Genomic DNA, 23274 nt, shown 5'->3' with positions numbered 1-23274 from the left:
AGCCGTAATAAATGGTTGTTAAATGAGGAGTAAATGAACAAATCTTTGCTCATATAGTTGCTTCTTCTTTTAAATTATTTTATTAGGGTAAATTCCAAGAAGTAAACTATTCCAAAGACAAAGGGAATAAGCTTATTACATAGTTCTTGATAAAAGCTGCCATACTGTATTCCAATCATAAGTCTCTGATTCTATCATTCCCCTCAAGAAAAACTCACACCTCTTGAGAGCCAGACACCATGCCTTAATTGTGTTGTCTCATTTGTAACTCTTAAGCAGCACTTCTCAGACTCAGAGTCATTAAATGGCTTGCTGGTAAAATGGCAGAACCAAAGTCATAAATCAACATGATCTTCCTCCCAAGACCAGGATTACCTAACTTTTTCAACCCCCTGATCTCATCTGGAAAATGGGGATAATGACATCTTCCTGGCAGGAATGATGACAATTAATGCATACAAGGCTCCTAACCTTGTGCCTGGCACATAACTCGCCCTAAGAAAGAGGTAGGTGTTCTTGGGGTGGTAAAATTTTAAGTAGAGAAGGAGGTAAAACCCAAAATAGGAGAGAGAATCCTGATGCTCAAGGATCTACACTGATCAAGGTTGCATAATTACAAGTGGTGTGGCCAACGCTTGGGCCCCAACGACTTCAACATCTGTGGTCTTTTTATGATATCACCTTCCTTCAGGCCCTAATATACAAACTTCCCAGAGTACAAGGCTATAGAAGCCCTGCTCAGATGGGTCAGGTTTTATTTTTTGATTTTAAAGAACTCCCATTAGATTTGACTTTGTGTGTGTGTGCACATGTGCGAGCATGAAAGGTAAACTGCCTAACAAAGATAGCTTTTGAGCCTATTAACCTTTTTTTTTTTTTTAGATTTGTAAATAACTTATTCTATAAGCCAAGGAACAGAGTTTAATTTGTAGTTTTCATAATTACACATTTTACCTGGACACCTCTAAGAAAGGAGTGTATCTTAAAGACTAGTGCCTAGAGCAAATGCTATCAAGCCCAGATTTTCAGAGAATTGTGTAGCTTACTCTGAGTGTACAGCAAAAATTCAAAACTTCTACATTTTCACTTCTACAAGCCATATGGCTAAACACATAAATGAGCTCACTTGTAAGAACATTTTTCTATAAGTTTGGGCTAGCACAATATAGAGAACAAATGTGCATCTAGCAGGGTTCCCCAATGCTCCTCAGTTAGAGTCACCAAGTTCTTGACCTTCAATGTTTCCTGGACCCAAACACAGACCACGGAGTACAAATAAGCCAGCACTAAGACACCTGGGGCACAGGACCAGGGCACGTGAGCCCAAGGCCAAAGTAGGGCCAGTGTTTTATTAAAAATATATCTGAACTTAATCACATAGAAAAATACTCTCATATACATTAACATTTTAAAAGCAGAATACCAAGCTATTTACTTCTAGGATGCTAACTGTATATAAATTATTGATACAAACAGAAAAGGTAGAAAAGCTATTATACCAAAATGATGGTTATCTCTGAACAATGAGATTATAGGTATTTTTCTTTTTTATAACTTTCTGTATTGTTCAAACTTTCCACTATGTATTATTCTTATAATGAAGAAAAAAGCTATTAATCAGAAGAAATTATCTGACAAATTTGCCCTCTTAAAACAGAAAGCAATGGTTTTCAAAGAGAGAAAAATCAAAATTTCAGGGTTTTCAAAGACAGCAAGAAAAAAGAAAATACCCTAGGAATCAAATTTTCTTTTCTACTTAAAAATTCAGTCGAGACAGCATTTCTGTGTAATAGAACATAACATTCCGGAATTTTAGGGTTGGAGGGAACTTTGGAGCTTTTCTGAATCAATATATTCACTTTACAGGTAAGTGAAGTCCACAAGAGGGAGGGACTTGTCGAGGGGTACCCAGCAATCTAGTAGCACACGGATTCTCTACTGATTTGCTACGAACCTAAGAACCAATCAACTAAGCTCATTTGCATGTCAAATAATAAATATAAAAAGGCCATTACTGACTCTTTTTTAAACAAATGGCATAAGATTTGGAACCTAAACTTTGCTGTTGTTGCTGCTGTGCCTTACTTCCTGGTTGTCTGGGTTCCTTGACTGATGAGGCTGCCCAACAGAGGGATGGATGTTCAATAGGTAACACATTCGTATAGTTAATTATGTGCTGAGAAGATGATTATCTTTGGCTTTAGTACAAAATAACCTTCTAAATCAATTTTACTCTTAATAATTTTCAAAAATGCCTTTTATTTTTAAAAGGAGCATTCAAATTATAGAATCATAAGCCTTTCAGAGAAAGGAAGTAACAGCAAACTTACCTACAAAAAAGAAAGAAAGAAATACACAAGGTAAGCTCACAGTTCCACAGCTTCCCTACTGCGATTACCACAGTAGATGGTAAACTACCACAGTGCAGGTGTTAAAGCAGAAGCTGCTCAGATGGGTAAATAAACAACTGGTTATGCTGCTAGCCATCCTCCACAGTACCTTGCTGTCCAGAAGAAGGTTGTCTGGTTTGATATCTCTGTGGATGAATCCAAGCTGGTGAATGGAGTCTATAGCTAATACTGTTTCTGCTATATAAAACTGAGTCTCCTCTTCTGTCAAGGTGTCTTTTTTCATCAGTAGAGTCATCATGTCCCCTGGAAACAAGAAGATACAAACCACCACACACACAAAAAAAACACATGGGTAAGTGCCAGTTTTCAGCTGTGTCTTCCCTATCTGCCAACATTAGGCAAGGCTAAATAGGCCTCTGCTGTGTTCCAGAAACTGACCCACACTATCACTTTGGGCAGAAATGGTAAGTAGTTTCTAACATTTAAAAAGTAAAATTCACAGCTATGGAGAGCAAAGCACCTAAGCTAAATGATGCTGCCCACTGAGCTATAATTTCCATTTTACTTAAAGAAAGAAAAGGGAAATTTCTCTCACACTAAAAAAAAAAGAAAAGAAAAGAAAAAAAAGTAAATTGGTTAGGATAAATTTTAAACTAGTGAAAAAAGCTACTTTTAATTTTGTCTGCACAAATATCTGCAAACTTCTCTAGAATCAAATGGCATTTCTGCATAGGTTATACTGCTATTGTTATAGAGAGAGGCTGAAATACCAAACAAAAATGTAAACATCTGAAGAGGCTGAAAACAAGCTCTTCAATTTCTATTCACAAAACACTAGAACAAATAAAAAGGTGGATTTCTATCTAGCAAAGTGCTAATAACAAAAAATAAAAATAAACTGAAAATGCTCCATGCTTGAATTTCTAATAGTGCCTTCCAAAAATGCACACTGAACACCTCCCTCGAACAGTGGGGTTTTTTTTCCTCCAGTGTTTTATTATAGGTATTTAAAAACATAATAATATACTTTATGCAACTTTTACAACACAGTATCAGTAGTTTAGCAGTTAAGAGGTAATCTCAGTTTTCTGCAAAGTCAAAATTTAATTATTTCTGCTTAATACTAGCAACATAAAATGGCAAAAAATCTGATCCTAACTCAACAGTTAGACAAAAGCAAAGCAAAGAAAAATAGGTATAAGTAGTTTAAAGCTAAGAGAAACATTTAAAGCTAAGGAAAAATTCAGTTTAGATCTCATATAAAGCCATTTGTTAGAAAATAGGAAAAAGTGAATTGAAACATTGAAAAATGAATTCCTATTCACTCCTGGCAGCCACACATTCAATCTGGAGGCACACCAGAGACATGGGGCAGCACATTCAGGCCGGCTCTAAGGTAGTTGTGTGGTCTTACACTGTGGCCCAGGAGAGCAGCCAATGCCAATGGCCTCACCTGTGCGAGCTTGCCCAGATGATCAGAGAGCTCAGGCCAGATGGTCTATGGCTCTGCCGGCCAGCTCCACCGAGTGCAAAGGGCAGGGTCCAGGAGACATGAGAAGCTATGGAAGATGGTGCAGGTAAGGCTTGAGGAGACACATGTCAAGGGGCTGGTGACTGAGCTGGTTCTTACTCCTACTTAAAACTGGCATCTAAATAATAAAAAGTTTCTCCTCATTCTATCAGATTCTTGTCTAACCTTCATCAATTCTTGATAAAAAATTATTGATGACCCTAGATGTAAACTAAAAGGTGTCAAAATATCAAAACAGTATGTCATAATTATATCTGCTTTGCTATAGAACCAAAAAAGAAAAAGTTGTCTTTTTTTCCCACCAGAGTTTACTCACAGTTTATCTGCTCACTGGGCAACAGATTGTTCCCCAGAAGAGATGGTATGTCCTGTTTTGTGTCTACTTTGGAGCTGTCTTAGGAGATGCACATGCTAAGTCACACAAAACTTGAAATCTCAGAAATGAGAAATTGATTCTGTCTACTAATATAGGCAATGAGAAATTCACTCCTTAGTAACAAGTTAAAAAAAAAGAAACCAAAAAGTTGAAGGAAAGAATATTATAGTTTCAATTTTGTCTCTTGGGTAACTGATTATACATGATTCCCATTGACAGGAGAGCAGGCAGAGTCCCTAGTTTATTCCTATATCTTTAGAAAGAAAAAGAAAAGAAAGAAATGTCCATCTGAAATCATGAGAATGAGTGAGAAGGTTACTTTTATGGCACTAAGAATTGTGGAAAGGCACCCCAGCACAAGACAGGTTACTGACTTCCTTTACAGACCTAAAAAAGATATAGAAAGTAACTCTGTGAGCACAATTAAAAGTAGAAAGGAGGGTTAATTGAGGTGAGAGAGAAACCACAGAACAAAAAGGAAAAATGACCTTTCATCGTCATGTAATTACCTCCAGGCAGGAACTCCATGATTAGGTAGAGGTTTAGCTTATCCTGAAAACTATAGAACATTTTCACAACCCACAAACTGTCTGCCTCCACTAGAATGTCACGCTCCGCACGAATGTGGCCAACCTGGAGGTATACGCATTTGATTAATGACAAGCTTGCTCTGCTTTATTAGACTGTATATTTGTTTAAACAATTTAAATACTATTTTGAGTATTAAATTGTGATGATGCAAAAGATCTAATTTATGCTTAGGCAAACCTACTTACTCAAAATTGATAACATTTGACTCGAAGGTATTCAGTAATAAAAACTTAAGTGATGAAAGGTTTAAAAAATGGCAAAATGAATGGCTTTAATGCAAACAGCAATTTTAACAGGGCTATAAATTAAACCTCTGATTAGTTAAAATAACCATTATTTTGCATATCTGTTTGTTCTAATACAGTAGTGCCCCCTTATCCGAGAGGGATACATTCCAAGACCCCCAGTGAATGTCTGAAACTGAGGATAGCATGGAACCCTATATATTATATACTATGCTTTCTCCTATACATACATACCTACGGTAAAATTTAATTTATGAATTAGGCACAGGTAGAGATTAACAACAATAACTTAAAATAGAACAACTATAACAATATACTGTAATAAAAGGTATGTGAATGTGGCATCTCTCAAAATACCTTATTGTATTATACTCACCTTTTTACTTAAAAGAAGCACTTTACAGTTTCTCTTTTGCATAACTGAATTGCCAGCATCACTGCTCTTATACTTTGAGGTCATTATTAAGCAAAATAAGGGTTACTAGAACACAAGCACTGCAATACCATGACAGTCATTCTGATAACCGAGATGGCTACTAAGTGGCTAATGGGCAGGTAACAAATAGAGCGCAGATACACTGGACAAAGGGATGATTTAAGTCCCAGGCAGAATGAAGCAGGATAGTGCAAGATTTCATCACACTACTTAGAACGGTGTGCAATTTAAAATTTATGAACTGTTTATTTCTGAAATTTTCCATTTGATATCTTCAGAAGACAGCTGACCACAGGTAACTAAACTCGTGGAAAGCGAAACTGTGGATAAGGGGGACTATTGTAATTTTTTATGATAAAAATAAGCCTCAAGATGAGGCTCTCTAAACAAATCCTGGCTCAGGCCTGCAAAGATATCTACAATGACAGTGCCCTGGTTGAGAATCCTAGAATATACCACAGCATTCAGAACAGTACTGTGCAGAGTATATGCTCAATGAATTCTTACTGAATTGAAAAAGAAGAACACCTAAGAAATGTTACAGATTCAAATTTATAAAGTTTCCAGTTTCCTACTTTTACTGAAATATCTAGTTAAAGAGACCAAGTTGCCAAAGGTTTGGGAGAACTGATAGAATTACTTCATTAAAATAATGTTTTATTATCAAATTTACCTTATCTACTTTAAATATATAACAGTAATAAAAACAGTAACGCATATTATCAAATCCTGCTCCCTCTGCTCTCATATAAGTGCCATAAGATGCAAAGTTGGGCTGAATCAGACATAAATTTATTAAACCCAGTACAATCCTTGAATAGAGGTTTTTGTCAACATGTGCTACAGGGCTTGAGTTTTACAATACTGGCACTACTCAGGTACGGTTGTTCTTTTGTTTGATACAATGTCCTACATGCTTGTTTGTTTTATTGAAGTATCTTTGGCAAAGCAAGACACTCTTCTTCCATTTGGACACAGATACCACCACCCCTCCCCTGTCTTACACCAAACCTGCCTCATTCTTCCATGCTAACTCCAAAGGGCCTGAAGCCATTTGAGTATACATACTACTTGAGTTTTCCATCTCTACTAAAATTGTTCTTTGGGAAATTTTTAAATAGCAGAAAATTTTACACTTTTACATCTCTATTTACAGTATGAGGATGGAAAAAATGGAAGATAAGGGTGATAAGAAACAGTGCTATGAAACTGTGAAGAAGCCGAGTTAAGCATCTGCCTTTACTCAGCTTTAATACAGAAGCAAAGCTTTTGGGAAACACTAAGGCCACTTGCTGAACTGCAGCCGTGGCTATGACCCAGTCCTTACCAGACACGAAGGCTGTAAAAGGCAGCCTTCACCTGCCTCTGCCTCCCTTCTCCCTACTGCTGGGAGCCAGAGAAACGGTGAGGCACTATTACTACCACTTGTCGCTCACCTTGGAGAACAGAATGGTGACTGCAAAATTCCGTTTGTCAAGGGGGAAACTGTAGTCACAGTGAGTACACCTTGCCCTTCTCTCTTGGGGCTGAAACAGCAACTAGGAACCTCAAGATCTAGGAGTGAAGTTAGGTGAATATAGGGTAGGGGACAGAAGAGCCAGAGCTGGAACTCACACCAGAGGTTCCCTTTCCCGTTCTATAAATATTTAATGGGCTGGAGAATTACATGCTAGTTGCTATCCTGGGCACTAGGAAAGAGAGAAAAGTCAGTCTTTTGTCTCGTCCTAACACTATACTGGCATCACAACTGGAGGCTTTCCTTTTGCATTAGAAGAGAAACACGAAGAAACTAGCTAAATGTTGGTCTCTTACCCTTTAAAATTTATTTTCCAGGTAGCAAAAATTTCTGCCCTGTGAGACAGAACAACAACCTGAACTCTCAGTGGGTAGCTTTAATTCTTGCTCAGTTTAATAAAAGGAAACAAAAAACTTTTCCTCTAAATAGGGTACCTACACCTACAAAAAGCTAGGCTCTGAACCTTAACTTTGTCAGCCCTATCTAAATGTGATGGGTTTGTCCTGGTCTCATTATTCTCACCTAGCACAAGTCTGTTGCTTGCTTCTTCAAGATGGCTGACCCAGGAAGAGTCTGTGTCCGAAAATTTTAACTTGACCATACTGAGCTCAAAGTTAGGGAGTTGACTCCAACAGCAAATCCTAATTCTAACAGACATTCCCTTTACTTACATGTAAAAAAATTTTAGAAATTAATTTTGAAGAAGATACAATACTTGAGAAAATGTTTTTACACAATATGTTTGGATCATCTCTGTTATCATGCTGGGCAACTGGCACATGTGCTAATTATTTGATAAAGAAAAGTTTTAAGCCTTGGTTAAACCTATAGAAAATATGTCTTGTAAAAATAAAAATTACTTGTAAAATACAAAATATATTAACTAATCAATACGGCTTTATATTTTCCATTTCAAGACCAACTGAAATTCTTTCAGTGCCTATACCCATACCACACACTAATTCTCATATAATAAATAGGGCTGTTGTGCATTTTTAATAAGGTTGGTATCAGTATAGACTATAGCGTCTGAAGATTCACTGCCAAGGTATTTGATACTCTCAACCGAAATTCCTGGCAGTCTACTAAAGCTTCTGAGTAACATGAAAATTAAGGAGAAAATATAAATTCCAAGTTTCCAGTCTCCATCCCTACTCTTGTGCTCTGTATCCAGAGCTCTCCTTGCTGTAGGGTCTCTCTTTGTCCTCCTATAGCATCTCTTAGAGGATATTTGCAGCAGTCACCCACTACAATCTGTTCTTAAGTGACTGCTAAATTAAACTAGATTTATAGATAGTCAGCATTCTCATTTCTATTATACTGTCCAATATTTAAAATTTATTTTGCATAAAGTAAGTACGCATCTTATAAATCTATTTACAAAGTAGGTTTAGGTTTTAGAAAGTGTTCTTAATCATTAAAGAAGAATTCGCTGTGCCATTTACATTATATTTTTTCAAATTCATTAAGAAGACAGTTCTCTTTTAGGTATGCTGAGCTACTCAGAAGACCCAACTTTGGTTTCAGTGTACATAATGAAGTATATTAAGACACATTTTAGATCACACATTCCAAATTCTAATTCTTAAGCCTCGGTTCCAAGGTATGTATACAATTTCTATCTCTTAGCATTCACTAAGGAACATTTGAGCAGGTGTGACCTCAAAAGAAAGATCCTCATGACAAGGACAACTTGTGGTCAACTGGGAGACACAAACGGCAGATGCTTCTCTAAGTTTTCAACTTTAAAAAGACTGCACATAACATATAGGCATTATCTGTACTTTTAAAATATATGTAACTGCTTATTTGTTGGAGAAAGAAAAGTATTCGTATATTCCCACATAAGGAAAACTGTAATGAAAATATATATTTCGATTAAGCAAAAACAACAGTTTTAGGAGACGAAAAGTTCATAAGCTGACTAAAATCGCTGCTAAAATTGTGCTTTACCTGCTCTTTTTCAAGCATATCTGCTTTACGGAGTATTTTCATTGCATATACATGTCCTGTATCTTTCTTCTGAACAAGCCGCACCTAAAAGAAATCCCAAGTTAAAAGTTCATAATGCCAAGCTAATGCCTTCATGTTATAAAAAGTAATACTTAAACTAAAAAAGTATTGCAATTTTAACATAAGCAATTGGCCATTACAAAGCAGAAGAAAATGCTTTTTGATGTTACAAAATGGACGTTATTACACACAGTGAAGTCAGTGCTAAAAACATCCTCACATATCTCCATGTATGAACAGCTTTGGCTCCCTAGTTAAATGAATCAATCTAATTTAAAACTCTCAGTTTCGAACATAAGGACTCATTAAACCCATGGCACATGTCATGCAGTCAGCTCAAAAAACCTAAGTAAATGATTACAGCAATGTTTAAAACAATAGCAAAATTTTGTGCATAGAAAAAAAAATGTCTGCAAGGAAAAAAACCTATAATGTATAATTAGGAAAATATGGTTTTATGCAGTTTTCCTTTCTCTTTTTAATTTCTCAAATTTTTTTGGAGAGACTAAATAAATTAAAATTAATGGTGTACAACCCAAAGAAAAACTTCTTGGCAATTCCCTGACCATCCTCCCCCTCCTCTCCCATGATATGTAGGTTTTCTTCTCCCTGCACCTTTCTTCATGTTTTTCCTGATTGAGTCCCACATCCCTTCTTCACTGAACAGAAAGCAATTTAGAGGTGGTACTGTATCTCTACCTCTAAGGGGCCAACAGGGATTCTGAACACTAAGGAATCAATTTAATTTTTCACCTGTTGTTTTAAAAATGCATTCACAATTCCCCTAGGTACTATTTTTTAATAATATGCTGTTCTTTTTATACAATGATGATGAAACTATTGCATCAGTAAATCATCTACTTTGGATATTTTCCATTAATAGGGATGACTTTGTATGGGTTCATTCAAACCCTCCCCAACAGATTGCTCTTGTGACCAAGCAAGATTGCATTTGCAAGATTAGCTGGGATAAAGTTACAAAATGCTTTCAACTTTCTACCACTACCTATCTAACTCATTTCTATAAATTCTGTCTTCTAGGACTATTTTCTTAGAGCTGTACCAATCTGGCAGGAAGAAATAAAGGGTGGAGATTTGCTGTTAGTTCACTCCTGGAGAGGCAATGTGGTACTAGGAAAAACAAGAGCTTTAAGATCCAAAATCTGGGCCCAAATTCCGGTACCACTGCTCAATGGCTATGTGACACATTATATTTCCCCTGAGCCATCTATAATATGAACTGTCATGATTATAGGAGAGAAACACTCAGTAAGTAATAAATATTGATTTCCTTCTACCTTTCAACTTCTAGATCAATACTTAAAGCATCAATATCATTTCTGGAAAAACAGAGAACAGTCAGAGATCTGGGACAGGGAAGAGGGGAAGAAAGTGAGGAGGACAAAGTAGTTAAGATATGGGGCCAGTGTGCTTGATCCAACTACCCCATATCTCAGTTATTTCGACAATCATGAACTAATGGTATATTAGAAGCTTTGAAGTTCTGTGCTATTTTTGTAGTTGATAAGTAGCCGTGTGTTTTTGTTTTTTACCTCACCAAACGCTCCTCTGCCTATTACTTTTAAGGACTCAAAATCTTCCAATCCAAGTCTTGTTCTCTTTAAACGAAGAAATTCTGTTTCTTTCCGAGCATGTGCTGATCTCCTGAGTCGTTTCTAATGTTTAAATAAAGGGAGAGAGGGATAGGAAGGGGAGAAGTTGAAATTCTGCAACTCTGCAACAAATCATATTTGGGCCACACCAGACTAAGCATAATCTTTTCATACATGAAAGCACCACAGAAGGACCTTTAAGAGGTCACTTCTCTCTTCCCCAACCTTCAGATTCAATAACCAAAGCATGCTGAACAGATGGATGCTTCCTCTGAGGACTTCTGTCTTTTCTAATGAAAGATAAACGATCAACATTTTCCTTTAACCTTTGTTATGTAAAATAAAAGTTTTTTTTTTATTTCCCTCTGTGTTTTTTACACGTAGCAGTTCATTTTACACTCTAACTTTCTATTATTCTTACAAATTTGGGGTATTATTCACCATTTTCCGAAGTTCTATGATTCATTCCTATTTTTGAAAGAATTTCCACTGCCATTTCAGTTTCTTGCAGTTTCTTGTTAACTGTATTTTCTCCTGCCACATTGGTGAGCATTGGAGGAAAGGGCTGTTTTGAGAGATATTTTGCCTTGATAATGATTTCAGAAATTTGTCCCCACTTCTATGGAGCCTTCTCAGTGAATTCTATAAGTATGCTATAATTTGCTTTTTTAAATTTTGATTTGATTTTGTCTCTTCCTTTTCTTGGAATTCTAATTTGATCTTAATTAATTGATTATAACTGTGCCAGGAGAGAGATGTCTTTCTCTCCTGAGTACTTCATAATTAACTTCTCCCTCTACACAAATATAAATCCCAAAGTGCACCAGTCCTCATAAGTTTCTCCGTTACTCAGCCAAAACCTTTACCCCATGCACTAAGGCTAAAAAATTGCTGAATAAGATATGACCTGCCATGCTGGGTTTCAAAGGAAAAAAAGAATTCCAATTTTAATTACCTCTTCATCTTTTAGGCCTTCCTCTTCCATCACTTTTTCTAACTTCTTTTGTCTAAAAATAAATAAAGACATGCAAAGTAACATCTGAATAACTTTCTCTAAAGTCTACAAAAACATAAAAAATTTTTTTAATGATAAAAACAGGTAAATCTCAAAAGGCCTCATTAAAACAAGAAATTATAGTTACTATGACAAGTGAAAAGATTCCCACTCTGTTAGTTCTACATTTTGAAAAAGACTGTATAAGACATTAATGCAACAAAGAATCTTATTTCGAAATGAAAAGTTCTCTCTCTTTTTTTTTTTCTGGGGTATGTATTTCCTCCTTAACAAACCACAAAACAGCTGGTGTTTGATAACCTCCCATATCAGGGTGTTTCTCTCCCTCTCCCTGATATCTACTTCCTTTATTTTCACATCTTTCTCCTCCTCTCTGCCAAAAGCTAAAAGTAATAAACAACAAAGGTAAAGGCAGAATTTGAAGATTCAAGGGAGGAAAATGATCATAAAAGGTGACTCGCACCACTAACAAAACTTAAGGACCCTAAATCACTGGAGTACTAAATTTTAGAAACTGTACTCAAGAATATTTTTGATCTAGTCTCATACTGATTTGATAAAACTAAAAGAAAACAATTAAAACTTCTTTACAACCAATTCCATATAAACTTTATTTATTCAGCATAATAAATGAAAGCACATGGGCTAGAATCTCCCCTCCACCACTTATCAGAATTTTAGATGACAGGCAATGAGAGCAGGACAGGGAAGAAGAAAAGTTCAGGGTACATGAAGCAACAGCATGCAGTCTAGTGTGGCTGAGGCACACAGCACTTCTACTGCCACACTAAGAAGGCCGGCTCTTAGTCTGTAGACAATAAGAACTTACAGAGGCTTGTGCACAAAGAAGTGATGTGATAAGGTTTCTATTTTAAAATGGCAGCCAGCAGTAATGAGCTAATGGACTGGCAGGAAGAGCAACTGACAGACTGAGGCAAATTAAAAGCTACTGTAAGAATTCAGATGTGCAGGAAAGATCTGGAACTAGGGCTGGAAATCTAGAATAGAGTGAAGAGAGGTATTGCAAAGATGACCAATAGGCAGTAGGTGTCAAGGGTAAAGTTTAGAAGTTCTTGTGTGGGAGGATAATGATGCCACTAACCAAGATAGGAAACACAAAGAGAGGAACATGAAAAGATGATGAGTTTCATTTTGGTCAATGAATATTTATTGCATTAATAGTACCTAGTTAAAATGAATATATGGTTAGAAATCACATTACGAATCCACAGACTCAGATGATGAATTAAGAATGTGTCCAAACTCTCAGAAAGTGAAAAGATCTACTCTAATCCTGATAGAAAGAAGAAAGTACCTACAGGGTTCCCAGTCTGCCCACTTTTCTTCTTCTAGTTCCCAGAATATTTTGAGATATGCATCTATATGTGCTCATGTATTGGAGGGAGAAAGCTGTACTGTTGATAATTTCAAGAGTGTAAATTAATTCCATTTCAGTGGTCCAACAGTTGAAATATGGAATAAGAAGATTCAACATAATGGCAAGAACTATAAGAATTCAACATGCTCAGCTCCTTTTGTGCCTTGAGTATCAAGTATATCAGACCTTCTAACTATATATTTTTTGAAAGACCACACCAGAGTGGGCTAATAATACAATGTGTTATCACACAATGTGTGTCACAGTCCTTCTAACTATATTTTAAATCTAAATTCAAATTGAGAAGTTTTCCACAGCTTTATATAAGTGTCAGAACCCTGGGAGAGAGACAGGACACTTCTACACTTAGAAGCCACACCCACCCTCACTCCAGCACAGCCTTCCACAAGATCCACTTATTGTCATGTGAGCCCATTTCCCACATGTATGGGATGGTAAGTTCTTTTGAAGGCACTGACCACCTATGAATTTTCCTTCTCCACTAAGAATAGTACTTTGAACATAGTAACCTTTTAAAATGTATGTTGCTAAATTAAAAAAAAAAAAAGTCAGAATGTATATTAATGTACAGACTCATTCATGACTACTACTTGTAATTAGCTACCTTTTCTAAGACTAATTTACACTCCCCTCCCAGCACAACTTGATTCAGAGGCAGCAGGGATAGAAGAAAATGGCTAGTCTATTCTACAAGAGTGTAGACAAGAGTGTAATTTCTTTGATGAGACACTAAAAATCAGGAAAAATAATGTAGAAATAAACAGTGGTTATTATTTCCTTGAACAAAATTGAGAAAATTCTCAAGATATCCAAAAAAATAAAAAACAAAAATAACATTACAGATTTTTAAAAATCTCAACAAATTGCTTTGCCTGATATATCGTCGGTGAATACCATTAGGAGGTCTGGATTTACCCATCCCTGGGGCTTAAATAAAATTGACATTTGCTCACATATATCAAGATCAGTTAGGAAAACCTGGGTAAGAATATCTAAGAGGAGGAGAAGGACAAGCTGGTTCTCAGAGTTTAGGTAAAACATAGGAAAGTTCTTATTTGATTTTTGGGTGTGGTGCGGGGAGAAGCAGACTGTTATTGCCTATTAAATTAGGATTTTGCGACTTTAATTAATCCAGCAAAAGAGTAGTCATGAAGAACAGAAACAACACAGAATATTTGTAAGAGGAAATGCCAGTTTCCTCAGTTTTGATTTCACTCTGATATAAATTATCCAAACAATTTTTTATGAATAACTAAGCAAACAGCAACACCTACTGTGTACCTAAGATCACATTAGATAGAAAACAGAAGAACTGCTGTTCTTAGAGAAGCTTACCAGAGAAGCTTACCATCAAAGGCAAAATACAGATTAAATAAAGATGATCTTGCCCTACTGAGTGGATTCAGCTTATAGTCTATCAGTAGCATTAACAGGAGACTATCAAACAGGTGTTCTGCAACACCTTGTGATGGGCACTAGACTCCCAGTTCAATTGTTTTTAAACAGATCAGTAGAACTTGCTATAGCGTTTCTATGAAACTGCTGTGGACAAAAAAGACACTGCCCAATGTTCTTGTTACTCTACTTTTATACAGGAAACAATTCCCAAGTGATTTTTATTCTTTCCTCTACTTCTAGGCTTTGGTCTCATCTTCCCCTGCAGTGACTCCTTTGTTTCAAATTTAAGCTAGTGCTCTACAATAAGAGGAACAATGCAAAAGTTGCATATAACTGGGAGAAATACTAGAGATTTTAAAGGCATTCAGACGCGGCACATACAAGCAAAATGAAAATTTGTACTACAACATGATCTCAAAATTTACTAGCCCAATACTTATTTCAAACTGCTCATCATATATTAGCCATATACTTAAAATAAAATGTTTATCATCAATTGTCTCACATTATTAAAATTCTGCTTATTTAGCAAGCATCTAAGTTTCCCCGGTAACATCAAAAAGCTTGAGAATCCATGTCTGACAGTTCTAATTTTAGCATACTTACTACTACAGTAACTCCTGTCAATCACTGTTTTTCCTTGATAATTTTTATTTATTTTTTAAATGCCTACAGCACCTGGTATTCCTAGGCGGTCTCCCATCCAAGTACTAACCAGGCCCAACCCCGCTTATCCACTTATCTTCCGAAAATAGACGAGATCGGGCATGTTCCGGCTGGCATGGCCATGGACTATTTGATAATTTTTAAATTTTCTTGAAATAAAACCGGAAATGGTCTTATTAAATTGTATCAACAAACCCGAAATCGAGTATCAACTTATGATAGCACCAAAATTCCCCAAAATACTATGAATAGATGAAGACACAAAGGACCTCCACAGTAAGAACCACAAAACACTACTGAGAAAAATTAAAGACTTAACAAAATGCAGAGATATACCATGTATCAGAAGATTCAACAGTGTTAAGATGTCAATTCTCCCCCAAAATGATCTACAGATTCAATACAATTACAATAATTCCATCAGGCTTTTCTGAGAAACTGATAAGCTGATTCTAAAATTTATATAGACATGCAAAGAACCTAAAATATCCAAAGCAATCTTGAAAAATAGAAGAAAAAAAGGAACTTGAGGATTTACACTATTTGACTTCAAAACTTACCACAAAGCTACAGTAATCAAGACAGTGTGATACTGGCATAGGGACAAATAGATCAATGAAACAGAATAGAGAGCCCAAAAATAGATACACACTTATATGATATTTAATTTTCAACAAAGATGTCAAAGCAATCTAAATGGAAGAAAAAATCTTTGTAACAAATGGTACTAAAATAACTAGATATCCATAAGGATAAAAACAAATCTCAATATCCATCTCATTCCACACATACTTATTAATTCAAAATGGATCACAGAACTAAATGTAAAAACTAAATCTATAAAATTTCCAGAAGAAAACATAGGATAATATCTTTATGACCTGGGGGTAGACAAAGGTTTCTTAGAGGTCACAGAATGCAATAACTGTAAAAGAAAAAAATGCCAAATTAGATTTCATCAAAATTTAAAATGACTACTCATCTAAAGACATTTAAAAAAAAAATGAACAGGAAAGCCACAGACTAGGAAAAACTATTTGCAAAACATATATATGACAAAGGACCAATATCTAGGATAGATTAAAAAAAAAAAAAACCTACAATATGGTCAAAAAATTTGAACACTTCACAAAGGAAAATATACAAATGGCCAAAACCACATAAAAAATGTTTAACATCATTTAATCATCAGGGAAATGAAAATTAAAACAGTGAGATACCCCTAAACATCTACAAGAATAGTTTAAGTTAAAAGACTGACAACGCAAATGTTAGAAACAAATATAAAGCAACTGGAACGCTCATACATTGTTGGTGATATTTTGGAAAAAGGTTTAGTAATTTCTTATAAAACTAAACATATGCCTTAGTATGTTTATGACCCAGTAATTCCACTCCTAAATGTTTACTCAAGAACTGAAAGCAAATGTTCACAAAAAGATCTATACACAAATGTTCGTAGAAACTTATTCGAAATAGCTAAAAACTGAAAAAATTCCAGACGTTTATTAACAGAAAACTATAAACAAACTGAGGTATAATCAGAAAACAGAATGGTACTCAACCATACAAAGGAACAAAGTATTGATAAAATAGCAACATGGATGTACCTTGAAAACATTAGGCTGAGTGAAAGATGCCTTACTCAAATAAGTATTTATATGAATCCATACATCAGTGATCCTCAGCCTTTTTGGCAACAGGGACCTGTGTTCCTATGAGAATCTAATGCCTGTTGATCTGAAGTGGAGCTGAGGCAGTGATGCTAGCACTGGGAAGCGGCTGCAAATACAGATGAAACTTCGCTCACTTGCCTGCTGCCTACCTCCTGCTGTGAGGGCCTACCTCCTGCTGTGAGGCCCAGTTCCTAACAGGCCACTGACAGTACCTGATTTATATGTTCCATTTGTATGGAATAGGCAAAACCAATCAATTGTAGAAACTAAATCACAAGAGTGGTTGCCTGGTGTTGAAGGGGAATCTCTAGGAATAAAAAAACTTTCTGGGATAATGGTAATATTTTATATCTTGATAGGGGTTTAAGTTATACACATGCATGAATTTGTCAAAACTCAATGAATGGTAACCCTTAAGACTGTGCATTGCATTGTATGCAAATTTTACACTTCCTTAAAAAAATGTAAGTATTGAACTCTAGTTTGTTATACAAGCAGAAATATTCAGAGGTAAAATATACTAACATCTGTAACATATTATGAAGTACAGCAAAAAAATTAGATTAATGAATGTAGAGAGGGATAGATATATGGATATGTGATAAAACAAATAACTGTACAATCTAGATGATGTATATACAGGTATCCGCTGTACAATTATTCCAACTTCTCTGCACTTTTGAATATTTTCATAATAAAATGTTGGGAAAATTTTTAATTATGAATTACCAAATGAATAGAATATACCAGATCAATAACAACAGCTGCTACATCATTAAATAAGTGATTACTAGGTATGAAGCACTATGGTGGGTATTCACATATGTTATATCTAATCCCCAAAGCAATCCTGAAAGGCAAGTAGTATTATTCCCATTTTCCAAATGGAGGAACTGGTACACAGAAAGACTAAAGAACTTGCTCCAGCCACATATAGCTACTAAATGGTAAAGGAAGGATTCTAAACCCAAGTGCAACTATATAAAAGCTATTCTTTCCAACACATGACACTGCCTTAATGAACTCCAAGGATTTGGCCCAATTAATTTTTTTACTACCATGGAATTCTGTGTTATTGATATAGTAGTAGAAATAAGTGGGTTAATAACAAGGGCTTTGGAAATCAATGATATTGTCATTCCATTGTAATGGGATAGGCTAAAACATGGCTGCTGTTATTCTTGCCTCCTTTCGACGATATTATGAATATGTTTTATGATATCAGACATAAATGACAAAACCATGACACAATTTTCTCAAACAAAATTCTTTACCTCATTTCTCGTTCTTCATGTTGAGCAATAAGGTTGCTATAAAAATTCTCCAGTGTCACTTTGGTCATTGTCACCCTTTCCTTTGTGTGATTACTCATGGACGAGCAAGGTGTTGAGCCTGTCATTGCCATGGCTGCTAGAAACAAAGAAAAGAAGCAGTATTACTTTTTGAGTTAGAATCTGCCACTTATGTGTGCTCCTACCCTACTAGTAGGAATGTAAATTAGTACAACTTTTCGGGAGGACAAACAGTAATATATAACAATAGCCAGAAAAAAGCCAAACAGAATACTTGGTGAAAATAAGTATATATTAATGTCCTATGACCCAGCAATACTATCTCTAGGTAAAAAACCCAGAGAAATTGTTACACGGGCTCTTAAGGGAACATGCTCAAGGATGTGCATTACAGAGGATGTTCATTATACCATCATTTGTGTTATGGGAAGTTGGAGGCTATTCAGTAAGGAAATAAAATGCCGTGGATGTGAACAAAGAAATACCATGCAACAGTCAGAAGCAAATCTACCTATACCTAAAAGTGATATGAATATATCTTTAAAACAGTGTTGTATTTTTTAAAAGGAAGAAAACATGATCACAATACCATATGTGTACAATTCTCAGCCATCTAGAAATCTACCTTGGAGAAATCAAAGACCCATAAGGAATCATACATAAGAGGGTTTAATGCAGCACTACAAACAAAGGAAAACTACAAATAACTTGAATATCCACAATAGAACTGATTAAATTATGAAGTCTTTTAATATGCATACAATGAAAATATGTTCAAATGTTTAATGTTAGAGAAAATGTTTCCAATCTAAGTGAAAACAGGTTACAAAACAGAATGTATACCATGATCTCAATTTTATGTTTACTTTAAGTGCACAGAATTATTAGAAATATATATATAAATGTTATTAGTAGCTTAATTCTAGGCAGTGAGAATACAATAGATCATTTTATTCTTGTTTTGCTTGCTGCATTCTCTATATTTTCTTCAAGAAGCATGTACGATTACCATTAAGTTATCAATAACTTAATTTACGAATTCTACATTTTAACCCATTGCCAATTTAGAAAAAAATAATGCAGCTCACTGCCAGCATTACTTTAACATCATGTGTAGGAATGCTATGTTTTCTAGGATTTGACATTTTCAACGACTGAGAATTACTATATTTTGTAAATGGAAATATCACTACTAAAAACAGAATGCTATAAATAGAATATAATTTGTTTCCAAAGACTGTCAATATATTAGAGCAATGCAAAAATAATAATAAAAGCAAGATACTTTGTGGTAAACTTTGGGGGTGAGGTTAGGACTGTAATTATCTTGAGGGACATGCTGTTGCTGTAAGCGCCGCGAGTATTCTCAGATCAAGCAAGAATGGGTTAAAAAAAAATCTATGACTAAAATGCTGATCTATAGATATATATACTCTGACATGTCTTATGGTATATGATAAATGTTCACTATTTTAATTTACAAATTTAAAGAAGGCCTATGATGGAAACAATATTACAAAGAAAAAACCTGAATCATAATTTTAGTGATGGAAGATATCTTAAAAACAAGCAACCCTAACTTTCTAGTTTTCCATGAGAAAACTGATACCAACAGGTTTAAATAGAACTTTTTTTTCCCTAAATTTAAATCTCACTTTGCCCTAGAAATTTTTGCCAACCTATACTATCACACTTGGCCAGTCTGCTCCCCAATCTTGACTTGCTCCAATAATGCTCAATATTTTATCCTTGTTATGCCTCCCACCCATACAACTTAATCCAAGTCTGTCTTTTCATCCCAAAATAAAGCTGAGTAAAAATTGGGAGAGGCCAACATCCGTTTTCAAAGACAGTGCATTTTATTAAAAAAATTTCTGATTCTCCCCTTAATGCTTAGCAGCTTTTTTGTTTTTGAAGACTAAATTAAGACTTTTAAGGCATGTGCAAAAAACACTTGCTAGTACTAAGAAAAAAGACTTACCATTACACAATTTTATAAAGTCTACTCAGAGAAAAACACATAAATAATAATCTTTCCATTGCAAAGAGATTCAAAATCAAGGCTGTACTATGGAGTCAAACATTTTGATTCATGATGTGCCAAAAAGATCAGTAATCACAAATTTTAGACATTTAACTTAGCTCTACCTCACTATAAAATATTACTTTTTATGGAAAGTTTTTGCTGATACCAAAGCAAACGCAAGTGTTTTTAGAACATCAGAATTTTTTTTAAATACCTCTATTTGGCTTATAAAGCTTGGGTGTGGTTCCTTATTTGTCAGCTCGCACCCCTTCCACCCACAATGAAAACCACATGCACTCTAAGTTGGGTGAAGAAATTTTAAAATCAGATTTAAAAACAAGTCTGAAGCAAGTGAGCACTTTGCACTCTTCCCTTGTCTGAAAATTTCTGGAGACCTTTTAGATATTTTAACAACTTAATTTACTTCAATTTAAAAATACAACTAGAGAGAGTTTAAGCCTGAGACAAACAGTGCCTTCCATATAATAGGAGGTTAATAAATATAAATTAAGCAAGTTAATGATTTTTCAGTTGTCAACAAGGCCAAAAGAACGAAATTACATTGACATTGATGGGTGTATAAATATGGGGCGGGGGTAGGGAGGCTGACCCATTTAAGTCGCTGGCATGACTTACTAAGCTTTCAAAAAGATCAACAGGAGATTAAGTACACTCAAAGATGCTTATATAGTAGGCCGACAAATTTTCTAGCAGAATGGTTTTTAACCTTCACAATCTCTAATGTAAGGCACAAGGTGCACTGACCTTCCCTTTAACCTTTCTTCAAAACCTTCTCTTACTCTTCCTCCACTCACAAAAGTTAGCCTAATTTTAATGAACTTTCATCGAAAGATAAAATTACTCTTGCCATATAACAATTGATAGGCTTGCTGAGTCAATCAAGTATTTTTCATAAGACTGGGCTTTCCTTCGTGTTTTCAATCATTCAAACCATCATGCCCTGACCTAAAGGCCATTGGAAGCCCTTGCCCTATTTGTATTATCATCCAACTCTGCAGAATTAGAGAATAGGTAGCTGAGAAATTTTTAAAAGTTTAAAAAATTTTACAAAAGAACGTGATCCTCATAAGTCAGGGTAGGTACTGTGAACGTAAAAAGAGATAAAATGAAAACCATTGTTTTATTCAATCTAAATAGTTATGCCTGGTTGACTGATTATACAATGGTACTCTGTTACCTCTATAATACCCCTTCTCTCACTAATTCTTTATTTTTGTGTTACTGACAATCCAATATCTTACATTTGGACAATTCAACATTGAGGTTAAGACGATTCCTTAAGAGTCACCTATCTAGTTTCTCCTACTAAACTCTAAACCACTGGAAAGCAAGCAAACTGTCTTATACTTTTAAATATCTTCCCCCGTCTCATGCACAATACCTTATAAAAGGTTTACTAGGAAAAAAATCATTGTTTATGTCCATTTCTAGGAGTTGAGAATATATATGAATGATGGGGATAGGGTTGAGACATAGAACAGTTTTCTATACAGAGCTGGAGGAAAGAGTTCCGGTCCTCTTACGAAGAAGCTAATATCTAATGTTATTGTGGTGGTTGCATGTTTAGGGAAACCACATCTACTGCCTGGCTAATTCTAATTTAGAGCCAAGGTGAGCTGAGAGGGTGAGGAAGCACAAGGTCTACTTCACTCCAACCTTCCTCTGCACATTTCAAAAAGAACAAGTTTGTCTTTGTGTCTTGTAATCAATTCAAAATGCAACTGAGAGATGTGCTCTCTCTACTAGCCAGCCGTTCTGCACACTTTCTGACAGACTTTCCTCTTAATCCTTATTGACTTTCCTTTTTCATTCTCTTCTTAAAAGAGTCTTCACTAAATTTTCCTGTGATTTTAAGGTTATCTGAAGCCCAGTACCCTAAGAATAACCATGGAGAAGGAAGCAATCAAAGGTACCTCAAGGTGGGCTTTCGACATCGCTACCTCATAAAACAGCTCTCAAGTTCTTAAACTCCAGGGGAAAAAAAAAAGAAAAGAAAAGAAAAGGAGATGAAAATTGGTAATGAGCAAGATCCCGGAGGGGACTGAGAGGTAGCAGCTAACAGACAAAGCTGGCAACACGGAAAGAAAAGAGCCTGGCTCCGCGCCCCAGCTGCATACGAAGAAAGAAAAAGGATGAGGTGGGGAGCCTGCGTCTGGGAAACTGTGGATAGGACCGATAAGGAGCCTCTGGAGACTGGGAGGAGGACTGTCAGAAGGCTGAGAGAGGGACCGAGAGGACACGGCTGGAAAGAGGGCGCAAGCGGGAAGAGGAGATGAAGGTAAAAGCCTGGGATGGACTGAAGACAGCGACAGCAAGACACTCACCAGGGCCCCGAGGGAGACAGGACTGGGGGCGGCGAACAGCCGCAGACGCCGGCCGGGCCAGCGGTCTCGAAGTGCGGACAGGCGAAGCCCCAGTGGCAGCAGCCAGCCGGCCAGAGGAAGGGAGGGAACCGGTGAGGGCCTCTGAGGTAGGGTACGAGGGGCAGTTGCGGCTGAAGACAACAGGAAGCGCCCCAACTGCCGGAAAAGACGGAAACGCGGAGGGGCCAAGGTTGCCCAGTCCCCCGCCGCAGAGAGGGGCTGGCGCGGCGGCCAAGGGCCGAGACTGCGCAAGCGTGACTTCCCGGAGACGCGGCGGGATTTCAGGACTGCGCGTGCGCGGCCGCGCCCCACCCACCTAGCCCCCTCCCTGTCTTACCGAAGCTGAGAGCCCTGGGTGAGGGCAGAAATGTAAGGTGTGGCGCGCTCTCCGGGTGGGTGGGGCCGGGGGCAGGTTTCCTTTGTGTTTTGTGTTTGGGTTTTTTTCTTTTTGGTTTGAAATAATTATAGACTCACAAAAAGTCCCGCATACCCATCACCCACCCAGCTTCCCTCAACATCTTACATAACTATACTACATTATCAAAACCAGGAAATTGACATTGGCGATGCAGTTAACTAGACCAATACAATTAAACAGAGTACAGCCCTTACTCGGATTTAACCAGTTTGGCATGCACTCCTTTGTGCGTGTATATGCGCGCGTGTTCGCTCTCGACTAAAATTTTATGAAACGTGTAGTCGTTCCACCGCCCCTCCCTTGCTTTTCGAACATTGGAGCACTAGGT

At 36.4% G+C, this 23274-nt stretch overlaps 1 protein-coding gene across 5 annotated transcripts in view; it reads right to left on the bottom strand.

The window, feature by feature from the left end:
• STK38 (serine/threonine kinase 38) overlaps nucleotides 1-22774 on the bottom strand; it is a 35464-nt gene extending 12690 nt beyond the window's left edge. For 2 of the 5 annotated variants that reach the window (XM_039856124.1, XM_039856126.1), the window contains exons 1-7: nucleotides 22490-22623; nucleotides 18101-18233; nucleotides 11628-11679; nucleotides 10613-10735; nucleotides 9000-9083; nucleotides 4768-4891; nucleotides 2500-2654 (exon numbers count right to left, since the gene is read on the bottom strand). In XM_039856124.1, coding sequence (XP_039712058.1) covers nucleotides 2500-2654; nucleotides 4768-4891; nucleotides 9000-9083; nucleotides 10613-10735; nucleotides 11628-11679; nucleotides 18101-18231 — 669 coding nt within the window. In that variant the 5' untranslated portion in view covers nucleotides 18232-18233; nucleotides 22490-22623. Of the gene's footprint in view, nucleotides 1-2499; nucleotides 2655-4767; nucleotides 4892-8999; nucleotides 9084-10612; nucleotides 10736-11627; nucleotides 11680-18100; nucleotides 18237-22489 lie in introns of all 5 variants that reach the window. The other 3 variants (XM_039856125.1, XM_039856122.1, XM_039856123.1) reach the window with 3 other exon arrangements.
• Between the last annotated feature and the right edge of the window lie 500 nt (nucleotides 22775-23274).

Source organism: Pteropus medius, unplaced genomic scaffold, assembly GCF_902729225.1.
Source record: "Pteropus medius unplaced genomic scaffold, Ma_sr-lr_union100, whole genome shotgun sequence".
In the NCBI taxonomy this organism is placed as follows: Eukaryota; Metazoa; Chordata; class Mammalia; order Chiroptera; family Pteropodidae; genus Pteropus; species Pteropus medius.
Note: the sequence above shows the minus strand (reverse complement) of the source record. Positions and strands in the feature narration are given on the sequence as shown.